General features: G+C 44.1%; 1 protein-coding gene across 1 annotated transcript in view; it reads left to right on the plus strand.

The window, feature by feature from the left end:
- Positions 1-22,369, plus strand: part of POMT2 (protein O-mannosyltransferase 2) — a 41,762-nt gene that overhangs the window by 16,265 nt on the left and 3,128 nt on the right. The window contains exons 6-16 of the mRNA XM_041758987.1: positions 1,962-2,121; positions 3,432-3,538; positions 4,210-4,292; positions 6,938-7,047; positions 11,754-11,820; positions 14,151-14,220; positions 15,835-15,913; positions 17,302-17,453; positions 17,886-17,977; positions 19,052-19,128; positions 22,232-22,303. Of these exons, the coding sequence (XP_041614921.1) occupies positions 1,962-2,121; positions 3,432-3,538; positions 4,210-4,292; positions 6,938-7,047; positions 11,754-11,820; positions 14,151-14,220; positions 15,835-15,913; positions 17,302-17,453; positions 17,886-17,977; positions 19,052-19,128; positions 22,232-22,303 (1,069 nt within the window). The remainder of the gene's footprint in view (positions 1-1,961; positions 2,122-3,431; positions 3,539-4,209; positions 4,293-6,937; positions 7,048-11,753; positions 11,821-14,150; positions 14,221-15,834; positions 15,914-17,301; positions 17,454-17,885; positions 17,978-19,051; positions 19,129-22,231; positions 22,304-22,369) is intronic.

The raw sequence follows: 22,369 nt of genomic DNA on the forward strand, positions 1-22,369 counted from the left end.
AGAATCCCAAGCAGGCTTTATGCTCAGCGCAGGCACAACATAAAGCTTGATCCCGTGACCCTGACACCATGACCTCAGCCAAAATCAAGAGTTGTATGCTTAACCAACTGAGCCACCCAGGCACCCCATGAAAAATAGATTTTTTTATGTTTTCTGGGGATACCTTTATTTTTGTTTTACATAAGATAAGAAAATGTCAATTATCTTTTTAAAGAATATTATAATGGATGGACTTGGGTAGGGGTTTGTGGATATTATGGGGGCTTCCTAATGCTTTCCCCCAACCCCACCATCTTCTGAGCCACCCCTTGGCACCAGTGCTGGTTAGGGATCCCAGGATAAGTTTATTCTTTGCCCTCTCTGTCCTAGAGGAGGAGAGAACCACAACAGGAACTGTCCTCATTTCCTGATGATGGGAATAATGTATATAAAGTTTGGCTTAAGGGCAGCCTGGGTAGCTCAGCGGTTTAGAGCTACCTTCTGCCCAGGGTGTGATCCTGGGGACCTGGGGTCGAGTCCCACGTCGGGCTCCCTGCATGGAGCCTGCTTCTCCCTCTGCCTGTGTCTCTACCACTCTGTCTCTCTGTTTCTCATAAATAAATAAATAAAATCTTAAAAAAAAAAAAGTTTGTCTTAAGTGGTCCATTCTAGTCAAGAGGATCTCTACAAGCCCTGGTCAGTTTTAAAGCTATTCTGGAGGCCCTGGTCTTTTTCCAGAATAGTCTTTTTTAAATCATCCTTTTGCTTCTGAGAGAGTAGAGTAAGTCATTCATTCTATTCAAACCGAAAGAGCTGGCTCCGCCTAGGCTTTTCTATGAGTAAGCCTGGTTTCACCACAGCCAGGCTTATTAAATTACATTAAGCTAATGAAGCCGGATCCAGTGACTACCATCTCTCTCTGGCTTTGGATGATTGTCTACTTCTACTACATCCACTTCCACCTGCCACTTCTTGAGTACATAACTATGTGCCCGGTACTGGGCTAGGAGCCAGAGGTACAGAGGAACATAAGTCTCATAGTTAAGGAGTCTTCACTCTGGCAGGGGACGTAGCCAGCCAATGAGAAAATTGCAGCACCAAGAACTGGGTGCTGTAAGTATAGCAAACCTTGGAACTGACTGCCAGCGTTTGGACCATGCTCCACAACTTGCTAACTGTACTGCTACCCTCTCTGTACCTTGGTTTCCTCTTGTGAGAGAAAAGGATAATAATAGGACCTACCTCCATGGGGTCATAGTGAAGGTTAAAGAGTTTATATGTGTAAAGTGCTCAGAACAGCTCCTGACACATAGTAAGCACTCAATAATTGCTTCTTTTACAAGGTCCACAGGTGACCCCAGGAGACGGCTGACTTAATCTGATAGTTTCTCTGGATTTTCCTTTTCCTTCCACTTGATTGGTCACTACTGAAGAATAAACCTCTTGCTTACTTTGAACCCTGTACTTAGCCAGGAAGGCTACAGCCCCTTCCTCCCCGCCCCCCCCCCCCCCCAAAAAAAATAACCTCCTCACTCTCACACTGCTTCCTGTAATTTTGGGAGTTTCAGAGACCATATCCTCCTTAGAGCCACACCATGGTCTCCTAAGGTTAGGAGCTCTCAAGAATGAGGGCAGTAAATTGAACACCAATAAAAAATAAATTAAGGGATCCCTGGGTGGCGCAGCGGTTTGGCGCCTGCCTTTGGCCCGGGGCGCGATCCTGGAGACCCGGGATCGAATCCCACGTCGGGCTCCCGGTGCATGGAGCCTGCTTCTCCCTCTGCCTGTGTCTCTGCCTCTCTCTCTCTCTCTCTGTGACTATAATAAATAAATAAAAATTTAAAAAAAAAAAATTAAAAAAAAAATGAGGGCAGGCACAGCTTCTCAGGGTCATAGAACCTCTGCCTTTCCCCACTGCTGCTCTTGTTTTTGAGTTTGGTTCCAGCTGCCAAACTGAACTCTGTTGTCTTGTTGGTTTACAGGCCCTTCTCTGCCCCCTGGTGGTTCTGGCTCAGCCTGACTGGCATTAATCTGGCTGGTGCTTTAGGGGTCAAGTTTGTTGGCCTCTTTATCATCCTGCAAGTGGGGTGGAACACCATTTCAGACCTTTGGCACCTGTTTGGAGACCTCAGTCTTTCAGTGGTGAGAACTGAAGTGCTTGTAGAAATGTCTTTGCTCCCTGGTATTGCTCAGCAGAGCCAGTAGCCCTTCTCTGCCTCTGCTGCAGGTGGTGGCGTGGCTATATTCTGGGCCCGAGGTAGGCTGGATCTGGCCATTTTCTGTAGGCAGCATGACAGCAGAAAGTAGGCCAGGCTCAGCAGCTAGAGAGGTTTAAAGGGAGAGGAAGAATTAACATCCTTGAAATTTTCTTTTGGCATTTGTTTCTGTGATATTTTTTAAACGCTCTACAAACTACCCAGTCAGGGGAGTCTGTCCAGCTGGGCTCATGCTAAATATATGGCAGACACTGACTGCATGGGACCTTAGGTAAAATGGGTAGATGACTTTATGAACTCCCAATTTTCTTTCTCTGACCCAGAGTCTCCAGATTTGGAGACCAGTAAGGGCCTTTATTAAAGTATTATTTACTAGGAGCTGATTTTATGCCAGGCACTGTGCAAAATGCTTCACCTCCACTGTCTCATTTACCTCTCCTAACAGTCCTGTGAGATAGGTAGTTATTACCTTCTCTTTACAAATGAGGAAGTCCAGACCTAGAGAGGTAGTAATAGGTCCAAGACCATACAAGTTGTAAAAGGTAGATGTAGGATTCGACTTAGAGGAGGCTGACGCTAGACCTGAACTACTTTGCTACAGTGCTTCTCCATCATCTCTGAACCAAAGTCTTGATAAGTTCATTTATTCGCTCAGAAAATATAGACAGACTACCCTTTAAGTGTGAAACGTGGAATATGTAGATGAAGAAAATAAGAATTCTTGCCTTCCAGAGATAATAGAGAGACAGAAATAAGTAAACAGGCGATTGCAGTCCAATCAAAAAGTGCTGTGAGGGCATGAGCCCAGGTTTAAGGGTCTAGGAAGGCTTCTGGGAGGAAGCTGAGTCCTGAAATCCAGATGAGGACCACTTAAGCATGTGATGGGTAGAGCTGGCATAGTACAGGAAGCAGGGGGACCATGCAGGAGCTCAGTGTGACTGGGATATAGAGGGGACTGATGAATGATGAGGCTGAAGATGCAGGGACGGTCAGGGGTCCTGGGTGAGGGCCTGCACAGGCAGCAGAGAGCTGGCACATGTTGGACCCTCTGTAGTGCCTGGGTGGTGGAATGTTAGGGAAACACTAGGGTTTCCACATATTCTTTCTTGTTGGCTGTTAGCTTTTTAATTTTTGATAATTTTGACTTATACATAAAAAGTTACATGTAATGCACATCTAAGGTATAAGAATAAAGCCCCAATTATGCTCAACACTCCGCACTGGCTCTGTTTGCAGGTCACTGTGGGAAAGCACCTGACTGCTCGCATACTGTGCCTCATAGCACTGCCCCTGACTCTCTACACGGCCACTTATGCCATTCACTTCATGGTGCTGAACAAAAGGTACAGCAAAGCCTTTCCAGCCTCTTGCCTCTGGTCTTCCTCTTGCCTCTCAACCCTCCAGGTGGGCCATGTGATTCCTGGGTCTGTGGTTGGGATGTTAGAGGGACCTGATGGGTTTTATCTGTTTGTTTCCTCCTATGTTCTATCTTTTGGGTATCTGAAGGGCTCAGAAAAGCCAGCCCCCTGGCCTGAAGGAAGAGGAGAACTTCCTAAAAGCCATTCTGCCCCTTATCCCTAAACAGAGTCTCTGTGCTTAGCAGAGGTGAGCCAGAATAAGGTGTGCACTTGGAGGAGGGTAATGATCTCAGTAACATTAACTGCAGATCCCACTTAACAAGTAGCTATCAAATGTCAGCATTTTATACATATTATCTCACTTAATTACTATGGGTTTTTAGTTCTTTTGATTTTTTTAAATCCCCAATTTATAAATGAGGAATTGAGGCAAAACAAAGTTAGGTACTTCTGAAGGTCACCTAGTTAATAAGTGGCTGAGTTGAGATTTGGACCCCCAATTCTCCAACTCCATCACCTGTGTCTGTCCCATGATACTACACTGCCACTACCATTGTACTTCTTTTAAACTAGTTGTGCAGGGCTCTTCCCAAGGCTCCCAGGAAATTGGAATTTCTCTCCATGAGCTTGTCTCTCTTCTGCTCCTTTCCCCACAGTGGTCCTGGCGATGGCTTCTTCAGTTCTGCCTTCCAGGCCCGGCTTTCAGGCAACAACCTTCACAATGCTTCCATCCCCGAACGTGAGTATCTCTTGGCCTTTACGAAGGTAGGTGAACTGGAAAAGACAAGTATGATAGCTTGGGTTATTTTAGCCTGTAGGTGACAAACTAGGAGAAAGATCCAGTTAGATCACATGAAGTGTGGCCCTCAGCCACAAGTTCTTGGACTGTCTGTAAAGAATAACTTCTCCTTTGTGGCTTTGGAAGCATCCAAGTCAGCTGCATGGGAAGGCAACCAGAGAGAATCTGGTGAAAGGACAAGGCCCTCTGATGCTAGTAATCAGTCACCATCATATTCTAACTCACCATTCAGTCACTTTTTTTTTTTTTTTTAAGATTTTACTTATTTATTTGAGAGAGAAAGAGCATAGAGGGAGAAGCAGACTCCCTGCTGAGCAGAGAGCCCAACGTAGGGCTCGACCCCAGGACCCTGGGATCGTGACATGAGCCAAAGGTAGATGCTTAACTGACTGAACCACCCAGGTACCCCTCACATCCAGTCACTTACTCACAGATTATAAGTGAGCACATGTTAGCCACATTAGATGGACGCCCTGCAGAGTAGAGGATCTGGTGTGTGTTAAGTATATAAAGAGCGAACACAGAGCTATGTGGATCAAAGTGTGCAAGAGATCATTTCTGCTAAGGGGTTGGAGAGCATCAGAGGTACACAGAGTGAGAGGCTATGGAGTCAGGCCCTGGAAGAACGGGTAGGTTGGGCCCAGATTATGAGGAATTGAAACATTTGAGTGAGGTGTTTGACTTCATTAAACAGGCAGTGGAGACCCAGTGGAGGCCTTTGAGCAGGGAGGAGCTGATGGCAAAATACAGGATGGCTAGGAAGGGGATGGGATTAGAGGCTGGGATAGCCTCTGGAAAGTTGTTCTGAGGACTCAAGCTGGGCATCATGGTAGCAGCCACAGGAGTAGGGCAGATGGGCATGGACAAGGGAGATTGGACCTGGAAAGAGAGGAGGAAAGATGTCACTGAGGACTTGAGTCCAAGTAATTATTTCTTGGAGGCACAACAACGTCCTCTAGTCTCTCCAGTGCCTTGCATAGTGCCTAGGTCAAAGGGGACCCACCAAGACTGTGCATAGAATGAGAAATAGGAAAGCAGGTAAAAGAGTTGGTTTAGAAAGACAGATATTGGGTTCTACTGTAGAGAGATTGACCTTGAAATGCTTGGGGGAAATCCATGCAATGGGGCCAGCGGGCTTGCAGCTGATGCTTTCAGAGGAGGAATCAGCCAGCTAAGAGGGAACGTGATACTGTGGCAGTGGCTGTGATCTTTAAGGAACCTGTAGAAAGAGAATGAGAACAGCGCTGAGGTCAGGTAACTGGGGAGTATAGAAGAATGCAGATTAGGAAAGAAGGCTGCAGAGGACATTCCATGAGGGAGTGTGGGTTGAGAAGGGGGAACAGAGCATTTCCAGAAGCAAAGGTAGTCAGCAGTGTACAGGGTTGCATATGCTAGCCTTCATGTGAATGTAGAAAAATGGAGCTATGGCATTTAGCAAATTCCTACTCATGATTTAAAGGCGTAGCTCAGCTGTGATCTCTTCCATCAAGCCAGCCTCTCCTTACTCTTGCATGAAAATTCATCCTACTCTGTTCCAGACTCACATCACGTCACATGTTGTCACCCCTTTGCTGGAGCATTTGCCCATTGTCCTGTGCTCATGGGTATGTGCAACTATCTTTCCCAAGACTGGGCTCTCCCAGGGCCACAGCCAGGCCTCCTCTATCTTTGGATCCACCATGTGATTGGTAGGATCTGTTGACCAAATGAATGAGCAAAGGAAGACCTGGGTAGCCTATCACTGATGGAGCGAGACCTATCTCAGTGGGCTGGGGAATGGCAGACAGGCAGGTTACAGGGGACTGAGAAGAGGGACATTAAGGAGGGAAAGAGGGGATCCTGGGTGGCTCAGTGGTTTACCGCCTGCCTTTGGCCCAGGGTGTGATCCTAGAGACCCGGGATCGAGTCCCATGTCGGGCTCCCTGCATGGAGCCTGCTTCTCCTTCTGCCTGTGTCTCTGCCTCTCTCTCTCTCTCTCATGAATAAATAAAATCTTTGAAAAAAAAAAAAGGAGGGAAAGAGACTTTGTAGTTATCTAGGGCCGACAGGCAGAGTGGGTATTCTTGGGTAAACTGTTCATTCTTTTTTTCTTTAATTCAGAATTAAAAAATAAAACCCAAACACCATTGAACAGTTATTTTATATAGTATTAGATTCAAAAAGCACACCAGATAAATTTCACAAAAGTGAAATTTATCTTAATGGTGTATCATAAGGTTGTATCTATCTTGAAGAATATTCTAGGTAAGATATGGAATGCTTTCTTTATTCTGTTTAATGTATATATAGACTTTGAAGGACAAACTGTTTCTAATCTCTTGCTATTATATATAGAGCTTTGATAATACCACTATTAATACCAGCTTCTTCTGAAGTCCTGAGGAAGGAAGGGAGACCCTGTAGTGATCTCCCACTTGAGTTGATACTGTGGGAGAAGGCACCTGTGTGTCTCGTTTTAGGTGGTCCTGGGCCCAGTGCAGTCTGTGAGAGGCTTAGTGAGTCCTGTGGTTCAGAGGCCCCTCCCAGTCCAGGGCAGCCACTAGCACTGTGCCAGCTCACACCTTCCACTGTCTTCCTTCTCCTAGATCTGGCCTATGGCTCTGTGATCACTGTGAAGAACCTGCGGATGGCCATCGGCTATCTCCACTCCCACAGGCACCTCTACCCCGAGGGCATTGGCGCCCGCCAGCAGCAGGTCAGTGAGCCTCTCGTACTGCAGCAACACCAGGCTATGCCGGGACGGAGCCCACTCTTCTCTTTGTTGCCCTCGTCCTTTACTTGTGCTGTTTTCTCTGCTTGAAACATTCTTCCTCTTGCACCCTCTCCTCTTTCCTTTGGCTAACTCCAGCTTCTTTAGGCTTCAGTGCAAGCGTTCCCTCTGATCATCATAACCCACCTGTACTCGATATTGGGGGAGGTGCCTCTTGCATGAGAGGCTTGCCTGGCACACTTTGTGAGCCTATGCGGTAACCCTTTTCACACTGAATTGTGAGAACTTCCTTCCTCCTGTGTCTTTGCTACTTAATTGCTAGCTCTTGAAAGGCTTGAATGTCCGGCGTGGTGCCTGGCACGACATGGATGATGGTCAAGTCTTGTGGCTGCAAACACAGACCTGGAAACCAGACTAGATTATCTGGGTTTGAATCCTGGTTCCTCTGACATGTGACTTTGAACATGTTACTTGACCTTTTTCTGCTCCAGTATCTTCCTCTTTAAGTTGGGGAAATAAATGGTGCCTTTCTCCATCATAGAGTTGTGCAGATTAAAAGTATGAGGGTAATACATGTGTTGACTGGGGGATTAACCATAGGTATTACCTGAGTGAGTGAGCAACGGTGTGCCTGTATCCATGTCCACGCATGCTGGGTGTGGCTGTGATGGACAATGCCTAAGAGGGAGAAGCTGGATGTTGGAGAGGTTGGAGAGGCCAGGTTGTACAGAGGCCTTCCATGTTACAGTAAATTTGACTTTGTTCTGTGGATGCTGGTGAGGCATTGAGATTTATTAAGACACGATAAGATGTGATTACATTTTTAGGTTAGAAAGATAACTCCAGCAGAAGGGTGATGGATTGAAAGGAGGGGCAGACTAGAGGCAAGGAACCAGTTAGGCAATAATCATGACAGAGGATGGTGAATAGAGGTAAAGACTGTGGATAGAGGTGAGAATTGATTCAGGAAACACTTTACAGGTCAGTGTCAGGGCCCCATCACTGGTAGCTGGCAGGGGTGAGCTCTATCTAAGGCTGTATGTGTGATAATGCTGTTTGACCATAGTCAGAAATGGAGGAAAAATAGCAGCTCTGGAGATGAGAGAGTTTTCTTTGTGTATTTTAGGTTTGGGGCTTATCTCAAGGAGATCTGAGTGGGTAGCATATGGGTGACATGCTACAGTGGGATGGGTGGCATTGCCCAGAAAGGGTGTGCAGAGGGAGGAGAGCCAGCGAAAGAGCCCTGGGGGGTAGCAACACTTAGGCGCTGGTAAAGTACTCTGGGGGTGCCAGTAGAAGAGGCTGAGAAGGAGGGCGGGGACAGGGAGGTGGGAAGAGAGCTCAGGGCAGACAGCATCCCCAGGAGGAGGAGGTCTGCAGTCCAGGTGCTGCAAAGGCCTCAGAAAAGGCGAGGGCTAAGAAAGAGGCCTTTAAATGACAGTAAAGGGGGCCTCATAACTAATTGGCATCACTTCTAAGAAGTGATGAGGCCCCAATTCTCAGCCACCATAACAGAGAGGAGAGGGGAGGGGAGGAGAGGAGAGGCAGGGCAGGCTGTTGTGCTGAGAAGCTTGGAGTGATTGTTTCTCTTCTTGCAAAATAACTGGGGTTTTTTTTTGCAAAAAAAGTTTTCCTTCTCAAAATTCATCATTATTATGTCCTTATTTACTAGTTTATGTTTATCAGAAAGTTGGCCCAAGGTGTTAGGTTTTAGTATCAGTTTCCCATTCTTGATTCTCCATTTGTCTCTAGTACTTCAGAACCCACTGAAGAGCTTTTAAAATGTTCTAATGCCTGGGCACCACACAGTGGCTCTAACTTCATTGATCTAGGATGGGGCCCATGCACTGTGCCTTTCTATTTTGTTTTGAAGCTCTCTGTAATGTATAGCCAGGGCAGAAAATCACAGCTAGCCTTTCTGTGGAAAGCTGCAGCTGTCATGCAGAAGGTAAAGTTACAGACGTGGTGACCAAGAATGTTTACACTGTGCAAAAGGAGACCAGGACCCTGTTACACTAGTCCTAGTGTTACACACTTAGCAGCCCATGTGTAGAGGTGTGAGGTCATGATGGTGTGTAGGGAGAGCATGTGGGGCCAAGGCATGGAAGAGTCTGGGCTCTCATGGCTGAATCACACTGAGCCTTTTTCAGTGGGTTTCTTCATTTGCCAACCAGGGAATTGTAGTAAGCCACCTCTAGTGGCCCTCACTGCCCTGGCCCTCAGCCTCTTGTCAACAACTTGAAGTGTCCACTTTTAATATTTTTAAACCGTAACATTTATAAAATAAAATTGGAAAACATAGAAAAATAAAAACAAAAGAACAAAAAAAAGCCCCCCAAAAAACAAACAAAAAAAACACAAAAGCTACGTGTGATTCCAGAAGATCAGTGTTTATCCACAGTTTGATGTACAACATTCTGTTGTTATAGGTTACTAGTGTTTCTAGGAGACCTTGTGTTATAAAAAAAAATCTGTTGTAAAGACAAATGTTCCAATGGGAGAAAGAGACCATGGACTATATTCACAGTAAGGAAGTCATTTTTCTTACAGGAATTTTAATAGTGATTTTTGTTTAAAAAAATACGCAGAGTACACACACATGAGTACCATAAGATCTTAAGATCTTTAAACAAATCTAAGCTAGTGAACTCTTTATACTTTGTATACAGTATATCGCTAGTATACTCTGTATACTGTATACTTTTGTTTAGGAGCATGGACTTAATTTCTCTATGGCTGCCAAAATCTATCATCTATCTATCTATCTATCTATCTATCTATCTATCTATCTATCTATCTATCTTTCTTTCTTTCATTCATTCATTCATTTTTAAGTAGGCTCCATGCCCAGTGTAGATCCCAGTATAGGGCCAAACTCACAACCCTTAGGATCAAGACCTGAGCTGAAATCAAGTCTAACACTTAACCAGCTGAGCTACTCAGGCATCCCAGTTTCTTATATATTCTTAATACTGTGATTCCTGATTTTTCTTTCTAAGAAAGTAAAAGTAGCCGTAATACATACATAACTTTTTCCCCAAATGCTAATTCTAAATCTCTTTGCAAGTAAATCAGCCATGTTTTGTCCAATTGGAGTTACAAAAACTCACTTTGGATATTTCTGTTGTTTCTGGATATTTATGTTCTTATTTATAAAATTGGCATAATTGTATGTGTTTAGTCTCTATCCCGGGAGCATTGGAGTTGGTTGCCTTGGTTTGAATCCTGTCTCTCCACTGATAGACTATGATGACTTTGAGCAAATTACTAAACCTTCGTGTCCTAAGGTGAGGATAACCATAGGCCTATGGCATAAAGATAAGACTTGCCCAGTATGTAGAATGGTACATGGTGATAAATGGCAGCCATTTTCAGCATCAGCATTTTATAAGCCTTTTTCTATGCTGGTAAAAAATGCTCAGAAATATTTTCTGTGGCTGTGTAATATTCTCTCCTGTGGATGTATTATTGTGTTAGTGGTTCCTTCTTATTGGACATTTAGACTGTTTCCAAGTTTTTTTTTTTTTTAATATTTTTTTTTAATTTCTATTTATTTATGATAGTCACAGAGAGAGAGAGAGGCAGAGACACAGGCAGAGGGAGAAGCAGGCTCCATGCACTGGGAGCCCGACGTGGGATCTGATCCCGGGTCTCCAGGATCACGCCCTGGGCCAAAGGCAGGCGCCAAACCGCTGCGCCACCCAGGGATCCCTGTTTCCAAGTTTTTGCTATTAGATTTGTCACAGCAATACATGCATGTTCACATGCACACACATTTAATTTTTAAAAAATCAGTATCTATAAAACAGTTATGGGCTAAAACTTCAGGCTTCTAGGATAAGATACTTATGGAGCTTTTCAGTTTCATATGGCAACATTCCATAAAATATAACATGAATTTTTCATTTAGAAAGTTTGAGGCATGGTCTTAATTACTTCTTAAAGTGCACTAAATCCTCTTTGTGTGCTGGAGACTGTGTTACATAAGATACCATAGTTCCTTCTCTAGGAGGCTAGAACTTTTTTTTTTTAAAGATTTTATTCACTGGGGCCCCTGGGTGGCTCAGTCGGTTGGCTAAGTACTTGCCGTTGGCTCAGGTTGTGATCTCCAGGTCTTGGGATCGAGCCTTGTCTCAAGCTCCCTGCTCAGCCAGGAGTCTGCTTCTCCCTCTGCTTCTCCCTCTGCTTCTCCCTCTGCCCCTCCCTCTGCTCCTGTGCTCTGTGTGCTTGCGCACACTCTGTCCAAATAAATAAAATCTTTTTATTTTCTTGAAAATTTTATTTATTTATTTGAGAGAGAGAGAGAGAGAGAGATCATGAGCAGGGGGGATAGGCAGAGAGAGAAGCAGGCTCACTGCTTCCTAGGACCCTGTGATTATGACCTGAGCTAAAGACAGCCACTTAACCAACTGAGCCTGGAGTGCCTGGAGTCTGAAACCTTAAAGATAAGATGTAGAAAAATACAAAGAGACAAATCAAAAAGGCTCTTGTGGGAGAACCCTCTAAATGTAGATAGAAGGAGGGAATCTCACCAGTGCTACTCCTGAACCCCACTGGGAAACATGACCCCTCCGATGGTGGCTAGGGATTCTGAAAGAGGCTTAAGCAATGTTGGTTTGCTGTTGATTGTCCTGTGACTGTGCTGATATTGATGGTATTCTCCCTCCCACCTTCTCCACTCCCCATCCCAGGTCACCACCTATTTGCACAAGGACTACAACAACCTGTGGATTATTAAGAAACATAATACAAATGCAGGTAATGTGGTAGAGAACTGATGTTTCTTGCATTATTGCTTACTCTGAGCCATTTTTAACATTTTCCATGCCTTCAAATGGTACAGAGATGGGCGTTCCTGAGCATTCTTTGGCAATACCTTCATTGATCTCACTTATCCTTTCAACAGCTATTTATTGAGCACCTACTATGTTCCAAGCACTGTTGTCAACATAGGAGATAAACAGTGAGCAAGACAGATAAGATCTCACTCTTAATAGCTGTCATGTTGAAGCTAGAGAGCAGGGCTAAGGGTCAAACTTAATCCAGACTGGTTACCTGTACATGCTGCCAGGGCCTGGTTGAGTCCCCCAGTTGAGGGTACACAATGGCTGCTCTCATTTCTAATGAGAGCACATAGCCTTGCAGACCCCAGCATATAGTACAGCTCAAGTTGTCCTGATGTGATAGAGTATTGGTACCCATTGGTCATCCCGGGACTGGACCAGTCAATTGTAGATTTCGGGGCTTATGGCTGGGCTTGTCTAGCCTGGTGCTTGAGCCCTCACTCAACATCTGCTGGCCTGCTCCTGATTGGCCTGGGCAAAGCTGCTCTGAAGCACACTTACTGGGCTCTCAGGACTTTATGACATGGGTTATATCAAGATCTTTCTTTGGTCAGGGAGGTAGCTACCTGCAGGCTGTAGCTTCTGCTGCAGCTGAGAAGAGGACAAAGGGCATTTCTTGCTCACCTCTGAGCCCCTGCTGATTGTCCTGTGTCATAGGCATTCAGTAAACCCCACCTGGTTCTCAGCCTATCTTGAATCAGCTGCTCCTGAGCCTTTGCATGGCAGTGGGTAGCTATTCATCTAAATTCACCTTTTTTGTTTCTTTCCCCACTTCTTGTTGCTATGGTCTTGAGACTAGAAATGTACACAACCACTGTCTTTGCCTCCTAATCCTCAGTAATATATGTTAGGACACCATTGGTCAGAGTCTGTTTCTATACCTTTATGATAACCAGTATTGATTATTTTATCCAACAGAACAAACATAATGGCCTGTCATAGTGAGGAGTTATGAGACAAGACTTACCTCTAAAGTTATATAGGCATGGACCAAATCTTTGAACACCTTTGATCTGTTATTCAATGTGGCTTCTAGGTTAGGGTGGTTGCATTTCCCCCCAAGGAACTGAAGCTCTGTCTGAAGGAAGAGTGCTACAAGCACTTTGGAAAATGGGAGCCATATAGACTATAAAGGCTTTGTGTTCTTTTGGTAGTTTATATATTTCTAGAAATTTATCCATTTTTCTAGGTTGTCCAATTTATTGACATATAGTTTTTCATAAGATTCTCTTATGGTTGATTGTATTTATGCAGTTGATTGCTACTTCTCTCTGATTTGTGATTTTATTTATTTAGGTCTTTGTGTTCTTGATGGCTACAAATGCCCCTTTCTGCCACATCCATGTGAAATGAAACTTCATTTGATTTGTCACCTTGCTGACTAATCTTCAAAGATCTTAAAGTCCACATAGGAATGGTCATTTCTACACTTGAGTTCTCTGATTCTCTTAAGAGCTAGTGATTTGTTCTGGCTCATTTCTCTTTCCTGACCACAGAGTGTTAGTGTCTCACTGTTTGGGAGAAGTTTGCAAAGATCCTTTTGTATCGCTGATTTGCTGCCATCTCCTTTTCCATTGTTATTGCCTTGCCAGACCTGATCAACTTGGTTTCTAGATGATGTGGTCCCTTTCTTTGTCACTTCATCATTTTCTTTGCCTCACACCTAGCAGGTTTGTTGCCAGAGACAAGATAATGACTGACCAGAATTTGCAGGGTTTAACATCGGACTCTGAGGACAGCTGGGCATGTGGTCATTTACATGGACTTAATTTTTGGAAGACTGTATTTTTACTACTAAAAGGAAAATCTTATTCTTTGACTTCCTGACTTAACCCTCCTGTGGAGGCTCCTGTGCCTGTCAGATAAAGACCACATTTCCTAGGTTGGCATACATTGTCTGGCCCTACTTGTTCATACCTTCATCTATTCCCACGGTCTGTCCTGCCCCACCCACTCATATGAAATCATTTGCCATCAATCGAATGTGTTTTGTTCTTTCATACAACTGTGCCCCATTTGTTGACCTGACAAAACTCTCCCCTCCTTAAAGAGTCTTTTCAGGCATATCTCTGAGACACCCTTCTCTGAGACAATGAGGGGCCTTTCTCTTTGTTTGCCCAGCACTCTGTATGTACCTGTAGTGCCTACAATATTATATTATAACTCTTTTCTTGTAGGCCCTCAATTCATACCTGCCTAATGAGTGAATCATTTTAGATATCAATGCTTGTTTCTTTTTGGCAGATCCCTTGGATCCTTCAATCCCAGTGGAGTTTGTACGACATGGAGACATCGTTCGGCTAGAACACAAAGAGTAAGTAAATTTGCTGTCTGGGATGAGTGAGGGTATGGGTGCCAAAGGTAGGGAGTTCTTCTAAGCTGGAAATAAACAAAAGTCAGATTTGAATGAGGCTTTAATAAATGGAACAAGGCTGCTGTGCTAGAATAGGAGATCCATTTTATGAAGTCTGGTGAGATAAGTCAGTTTTGTCTGTCTATTTTGGCTTTGGGGGGCTTTGAACTTTGAAGGTACTGCTCAGTTTTCCTTTAGAGGAAAAAAATTTTTTGAGTTACCCAAAGCTTCTCAAGCAGCTGCCTTTAGGAAGATATAAAAATCTGTTTCTGAGATTATGGCAAGCTGGTGTATTTAAGTGATGTTTTTACTAAAAATAACAAATAATTCTGGAATAATATGAGAACATCTAAAGCATCAAAGAGCTAACAAGACAGTAGAGAGTTACTAGGCCAAAATCTAAGTGAAGGAGCGGGGGTGGGGTGTGTGTGTGTGAATCCAGAGAAATGAGTAGGATGCTGCAGCGACTTCTGCTTTGATCCCACAATCTTGAGTTTCAGTCTTTGGTTTTGACTGCCCCTTGAGGGAAAGAGTTGTGAATTCAAAGCTCTAGGCATGCCCAAAGTGGTAAATTTATTAAGTGATCCTTCCCCCAAACCTGAAACCCCAAAGGGCTTGATCAGGGGGAGCGGTGTGAGGAGGGGGTATCTCTGGTTCCTGAAAAGTTGTAACTACCAGTTGATCCTCACATGGATTTGTGGCCCAAATTAATTTCATCTGAATGGTCTCAAAATCTTAAGGCCATGAATTTAAATGAACATAATCCTAGCTTGGTAATATCTCCTAGGTGCCTGGCTAAAAGCAAATGTAAATCCTCTTTGGGAAAGACATTGCTATTCATTCCCTCAAATAGTTTTTCAGTGACAGTGAATAATACATATAAAAGTAACTAAGCATACAAGGAAATAGGGCACCATGTGCAAGGGCAAACAGGAATGATAGATGTCAGAAGCAGCCTTGCAAAAATTTTGTATACTAGAATCCTCAAGTATAGTTTTTTTTTTAAAAAAATCAGGACATTTCTATTTTTGGAAATTCCCCGAATTTTTATATTGAACACTTACTTCTTATTGTGAGTAAAAGTAAGAACTGTTATAAAACGCACAAAGTAAATAAAAGCCAAAAGAATCCCCCCTTCCCCCATAGATCTCCACTTTGTAAGACTGGTAATGAGGGCAGAAAGAGTTAAACAGGAGGGAGGAGGCTTACATGGCTCAGGCATGTGTAGATTATAAGTCTTAATTTCTTATCCCCAAAGCTGCCTCATGAGTCAGGCAAGCTAAGTGCTTCAAAGCCACCAAATGTGGTAAGTCATCCCCGACTCCTGAAGTTAACCCCTTTCTTGGCATAGTCCAGGACTCCTCCCATCTGTCCCTGCTGCTTTGGCCAATCCTCTGACTCTCTGGATATTTTTTGTGAGTAAATAGGCAAGATAATCCTGATACATTTGATTTCATAGTTCAGATTCTAACAGATTACTAACAGATTACTCTGAACATCCTCAGTAAAAGAGGAGATGTTGCACGTCTCTTTTCTCCAGGATAATGGTGTTTCTTTCTCTCTTTTAACTTCTAGGACTTCTCGGAACCTGCACAGTCACTATCATGAGGCCCCCCTGACCCGGAAGCACTATCAGGTCACTGGCTATGGCATAGTAAGTGAGCAACTGGAGAGTGAGCAGGTTGTAAAAATATTGTGGGGCCTGGTTCAGAGCCATGTGACAGAAAACATCTTCCTTGGAATTCTGGAATGTTCCTAAGGATGATGGGTTGCATGGAGACTGGGACTCTAGTAACACTGGGAACTTCTTTGCTAGACTTGCTGTAGGAAAAGCAACCTATGAGTCTATTTGTTTCCATCTCTCTCCTCCCATAATAACCATGCCATTTTTATGTTCTGACACTCAATAAATGTCACATATGAATACTATTTGGGTCCCTTTTTAAATCACATTGGACATCGAAGCCATGGACCCGCAAAATGATCATAGCTGAATATGTAAGTTTATTCTTTGCCAGATCCCAAATCCTTATTGGCTGTTTTTAAGGATTACTTCCCTATTCTGCAGGGGGAGGTTAGCCACATTGCTTTAAGATTTTCTACTACCCTGGGATGATGCAGTTAATAGAAGAAACTCTAGGAGTACTTCTGGCTTGGGGAGTCATTTGGAAACAAAACAACTAGTGGGCAGCTAGACTTTGGACTATCTTACATTCCCTTGCAGGGGTTTTGGTGCATCAGTAAAGCTACTGGGCTCCTTAAGGTGGACTTCCCAGCCTTCCTTCTGTTTGCTCATCCCACAGTACTAGAGCAACAGCTCATCTTTTCCTTGTGGGCATCTTTTGAGGAGAATTAGACACAAGTGTGTTAATTTTCAAAATACAATCTCCAAGCCAGACCTTTCTGGCTTAGGTGAGTGAGTGTCCACATGGCCAAGTAATGGGTACAAATGGCCAAAGTCTATTTCTTTTGGCTCAGGGTAATGTCTTGAGTTTGGTTTCAGAGCAAAAACATACGTTTAGGGATGCCTGGGTGGCTCAGTGGTTGAGCGTCTGCCTTTAGCCCAGGGCGTGATCCTGAATCATGGGATGGAGTTCCACATCAGGTTCCCTGCATGGAGCCTGCTTCTCCCTCTGCCTATGTCTCTGCCCCCCCCCCCCCCCCCCCCGTGTCTCTCACTAGTAAATAAATAAAATCTTTAAAAAACAACAAAACACACACACACACACACACACACACACACACACACACAAACCACAAAAAAACCCACATACGTTTAGAATTTAAAGACCTATGAAGTAAAAAATTGGACTGCAGGCTGCAGGAGTTACAGTACTTTTCTTGGTTGTGATAGTGAGCTCTAGGGGAATGTCCATCACTTGGGATGTTTCTGTTGCCCTCTTGTTCCCTTTCCCACCTCATCTATTGAGGCCCGTTTAGTAACATGGTGGCATCTGAAAGGGTGGCCATCTCCCTCTCCCCATAGATCTTCTCTAAAGTCCTCTTATTTTCTTTGTATTTTTTCCTTGATTTACGTGGCAGAACGGGACAGGAGACTCAAATGATTTCTGGCGGATTGAGGTTATAAACAGAAAATTTGGAAACCGGATCAAGGTGCTGAGAAGTCGAATTCGCCTTATCCATCTGGTCACAGGTTGTGTCCTGGGCTCCTCGGGAAAGGTCCTGCCCAAGTGGTGAGTGTCTGGGGTTTCAGTGTCCCAATTGAGGCTCACGCTTTTCCTTTCATACTACAAGGAGTATACCAGAAGCTTCTATTTCCCAGTTGTCAGTGTACACCTCATGTTTTCATATTTTTAGTGGCAGATGAAGTGAGAAAAAGCATCAGGTGTGTTATAGAGCATAGAACTCCAGAGTTCTTTGGTATTTTATGGGTTCTGATAGTTGAGCAGAATAGTTGTTCATCTGGGCTGGACCTTCTAAATACTCTGGGCCTTTCTAAAATAAGAATACTCTTTGCTAGACTCTTCCTAGGATGGTTATGGAATATAAAAGAGTAAAGTTGAAAAAAGCATGGCCTCTGTGTTCTATGAATTTTAAGAGATCTGACAGTGCAAGTCTCTGGTGAGTTTCACATCTTCTGAGACCTCTGTGACGGCTTTTCACAGGGGCTGGGAACAGTTGGAAGTTACTTGTACCCCATACCTGAAGGAAACCCTCAACTCTATCTGGAATGTGGAGGACCATATCAATCCCAAATGTGAGTGAGATTACTTCCTGGAAACATTTACAACTAACTCTTATCTTAGAAAAATCAACTTTCATAGATTCTGTTGCCACTTTATCTCATTGTTGCCATTTCCTGCCGTTTTTGAACCTCGAGTCTTCCTAAGTGTGTCTCAATAGGTGGCTCCTTTTCCTTCCCATCCATGTAAACTTCCCATCCTCCTTAAACTACCCCTGAAGTGACCAGTGACCTTGCTGTGGGCCAGAGCTAATCTCTTCTCATTTCCCTTGCCTCTGGCTGGATTTGACACTTTTCCCTGCTGCCTGTGGTGCCTGTTGCTCTGTCTCATCTCCTTCTGGGCTTTTCTGTACCATGCTCCATGGATGCCTCCCACCCTCAAGGCTTAGAGAAGGCTAGTGCTCTCCCTTTACACCCCTGTGTAGGGCTCTCCTCTCCCCACAACCAGCCCACACTTTTACAGAAAGCCCTGGCCCTTGATCTGAGCCCCACATCTATACTCCCAGGCTCCGATTTGACTTCTCTACGTCAGTGTCATCTTCAACTCTGTAGTCTTTAGATTCACCATTTGTCCTCCTCAACCACCCCTTTCCAGCTACTGCTTCATTTCCTTTCTCCGTGCTTCCCAGCTTATTCTTCTTGCTACCTAATTTAACCAACCAGCTAATTAATTAACTAATTAAACCACTCTTTAGTGGGTCCAGTGGGAAGCCTCGGGGCCCCAGGGAACACTGGTGAATGAGGTGGACTTGGTCCCTGTCCTCACAGACCAGCCTAGCAGGGAGAGCAGCATTTGACCCTGTTCCATACTGAAAGATGATGGTGCCAAGAGCAGTGGCAGCACTGACAGGGTTCATCTCCTGCTGCCTTTCTATCTCTCCAAATGCCTGATAAGTGATTTACACAAACTGAAGGGATAATCGAGGATTGGACCAGGCTTTCTTCTGTCTCCTCAGCACTTTTCTCTACTTGTAAGCCAGTGCATCAGGAAATCTATACTCGGACTCCCAGGTGCAGTCTTGGTACTATGGACAGCTGTGAGAATGTGCATGTCACTGAGGTTTTCTTCTCTGTCGTTTCTTTGTCTAGTGCCAAACATCAGCTTGGATGTGCTACAGCCCACTTTTCCTGAAATCTTGCTGGAATCCCACATGGTGATGATCCGGGTACTGTGGCCCCCTCTTATTTGAAGGCTTCTCCATGAGCTCTTGGCCATCCACAAATTTGCATCATAGATCAATAGCCATGGTATAGATCCACTGTCCCCTGGTGGAGGACTTTGAAAGGGCCTTCACTCCTGGATTACTGGGTCTTCAAAGACATTTCCTTTATCACAGAATGGTCGTGGTGATGATGATGACAATGACGATGGTAATGATGGTGATGACAGCAGATACTAATGCACACTAATGTAGCTCTTATGTGTCAGATGCCTCTAAGCACTGTACTGTACTATTTTTTTTTTTTGTACCTTACTATTATTCCATAGTTATCACTATTCTACGGAGACTATTGTCCCTACTTTCGAGATGAGGGAATCAAGGCACAGAGAGGTTAAAGAATTTGCCCAGGGTCACAGAACTAAATGAAAGAGGTGGATCCAGGCTTCAAAGCCAGGCTGGCAGGCTTTCAGAGTCAGTGCTGGTTACCTCTTCCGCTTTGTCTTTTTTTTTTAAAGATTTTATTTATTTTTTTGAGAGAGAGAGTGTGTGAGCAAGAAAGAGAACATAAGTGGAGGGAGGCAGAGGGAGAAACAGACTCTCTCCGCTGAGCAGGGAGCCTGATGTGGGGCTGGATCCCAGGACCCCAGGATCAATGACCTGAGCCAAGGGCAGACACTTAACTGGCTGAGCCACCCAGGTGCCCCTACACTCTTCTGCTTCTAAGTGATTCTCAAATCTGTTCAAATGGCAGAGTCCCTTAAAACCAGAGTGCTCTTGGTTGAAGATCTTGAGAAATTGATAGTTCATTCCATTATATGAAACTAGAATGAATTAAGATGAATAGCTGATCTGAGCATGTTGTTTGTCTATAGCAGAAAGTGCCCACTCATGTTCCTAGACAGGAGCATGGTTGAGTCTTTTGCAGTTTTTGTAAGACTCATTGTTTGTACTCTCCATCATTAGTATCTCACAGCAGTCCTAGCCTCAAAGGTGTAAAAAATAATTGAGAGAGATTTTTTTTTATTTTAAGATTTTATTTATTTATTCATGAGAGACATAGAGAGAGAGAGAGGCAGAGACACAGTCAGAGGGAGAAGCAGGCTCCATGCAGGAAGCCTGATGTGGAACTTGATCCCGGGTCTCCAGGATCACGCCCTGAGCTGAAGGCATCACTAAACCGCTGAGCCCCTGGGGCTGCCCGAGAGAGATTTTTAAATTGAGAAAGTTCTTAAAAAAAAAAAAAAAAGAGAAAGTTCTACCACTAGCTTAATGTCTCCCCTGTTCAGTAGAGAAACCCTTTGCTTTTCCTCTGGTTTATGGAAAGCTAATGTCCTGCAGGAACGATGTTTAAGAATCCCTGTATCTCTAGCCAGGTATGTGATTATCACTCCACCTACAGTGTCACAGGGAGGTGTGTGATTATCACTCCACCCACAGTGTCACAGGGAGGTGTAGTGGTTATTTTCCCCTGCTGAGTTGCTGTCAAGTGGACTTTCCTGGAAGTGATTATGTAAGCAGTACTCAGTAAATATAGTTGACTTATTTCACCAGATTAGATTTTAAAAATTCAAATTTTATATCCTTTCTGCACATTTAAAGGTGATGACTTGACATTAAGTGATCTCCAGGTCACTTCTTCTCTGACTCCCTGCTTGTAACTGTCACTGTGGCCTGATGACATAGCTATTTGAATTCGTGCCTGTCAGTCAAAATATCATTCTGTGTCTTGGGTAGAATTTTAAGACTTAAGTCTAAATAGTCTCGTTTTTTTTCTTTCATTATCTAAGAGGTAGAGCCAAAGAGTAAAAGTGCATCAGGGAACTTTCTTATTCAATCAATATAGAGTCAGGGTGGGAAGAGTGATCAAAATAGTCCAGACAGAAACTGCATGGGAGAGGGCTCTTCTGCCCACTGAATGGAGGGTCTGAATTCTGTGCAGAAAAGGCTGCCTTGTCTCCTGAGGTCAGCTGGAACGAGCCCACTTTAGATTTTAAGCATAGAGAATTATGTATAAATGCATAGGCTTGTAATGGGTATATACTTTTCCTTCCTTGCATTTCTTGGATTAGTAAAGGCGCTGGATTTCTGAGATTAATGCAATCAACAAGATGCCTCTGGTTGATTATAACTCTGGCTGGAATCCCTGAGCCCGGGACTGAACTACACTGGTTTGAAGGAATTGATTTTCCTTAGCAGCTCCTCTGGGGCCCAGGATGATTCATTCTTCATTCTGAGGCCCTTCATTAGAGAAGCCCTGACCCAACTCATAGCACCTGTTCTTGGGAAGTGCCTTCTCAATGTGTTCTGATAATCAGGATGACACCAGTCTTGGAGCTTAGTATCCAGGGTCCTGATCTTTTCCTTCTGATTTTTGAAAATCCCTGATTTTGGCATAGAGGCAGATTGTTGGACAGTCTTGGTTACTGGATTAAATGGGCTGAGTCTGGGTCCTTCAGGCTAAAGTGTGCATTCTGAATGGGGATAATATCACCCCCAGGGGGTAAAATAGATTCTTGGAGGGCAAAAAACTCTTAACTTTATAATGTATGAGGCATCCGTAGTCATCCAGTATATAAACACATTTACAATATAGCTGTAGTGTTAAAATGTCATGGGACACATTTAGGAAAAAATGTCTAAGAAGTCCCAAGAAGAACAAGAATGAAAAAAAAAAAGCTGAGAAACACTAGACTAAAGTAACTTTTTCCAAGTCCAGGAGCTCATCAGAGTGTCTGGTTTTGTGTTTGAAACTGGCTTTCAACCACAAGTCGGAGGGCACAAGTCATCCTGATTTTGTATCTCCCACTAGTCCTCTTGAAACCTTCTCCTAGGCCTGGAAGATGAGTGTATGTCATTCTTCTTTCTCTCAAGCATAGTGGGTCTGAATGGACTGTCTGTGATAGCAGTGGAAGGTTGTGTGTTGGGAGAAGTAGGCAGTTGTAAGCAGGTGATCAGTGACTGAGAACAAGCACCAGATTCTTCTCTGCAAGAGACATGGAGATTTCTCCTGACAGCTGGCTATATGTGAGAATATACATACTCCACATTTCTGGCACCCCTCTAGATCTCTGCCTTGACTAGCTGCTTTTCTGCCGTTTTCCTGCAGGGGAACAATGGCCTCAAACCCAAGGACAATGAGTTCACCTCCAAACCCTGGCACTGGCCTATCAACTATCAGGTAGGGCTTGAGGCTGGAGCTGCTCCCAGGAAACAGGGCCAAAAAAGAGACCATTGAGACTTGGTG

Source organism: Vulpes lagopus, chromosome 6 (assembly GCF_018345385.1).
Source record: "Vulpes lagopus strain Blue_001 chromosome 6, ASM1834538v1, whole genome shotgun sequence".
In the NCBI taxonomy this organism is placed as follows: Eukaryota; Metazoa; Chordata; class Mammalia; order Carnivora; family Canidae; genus Vulpes; species Vulpes lagopus.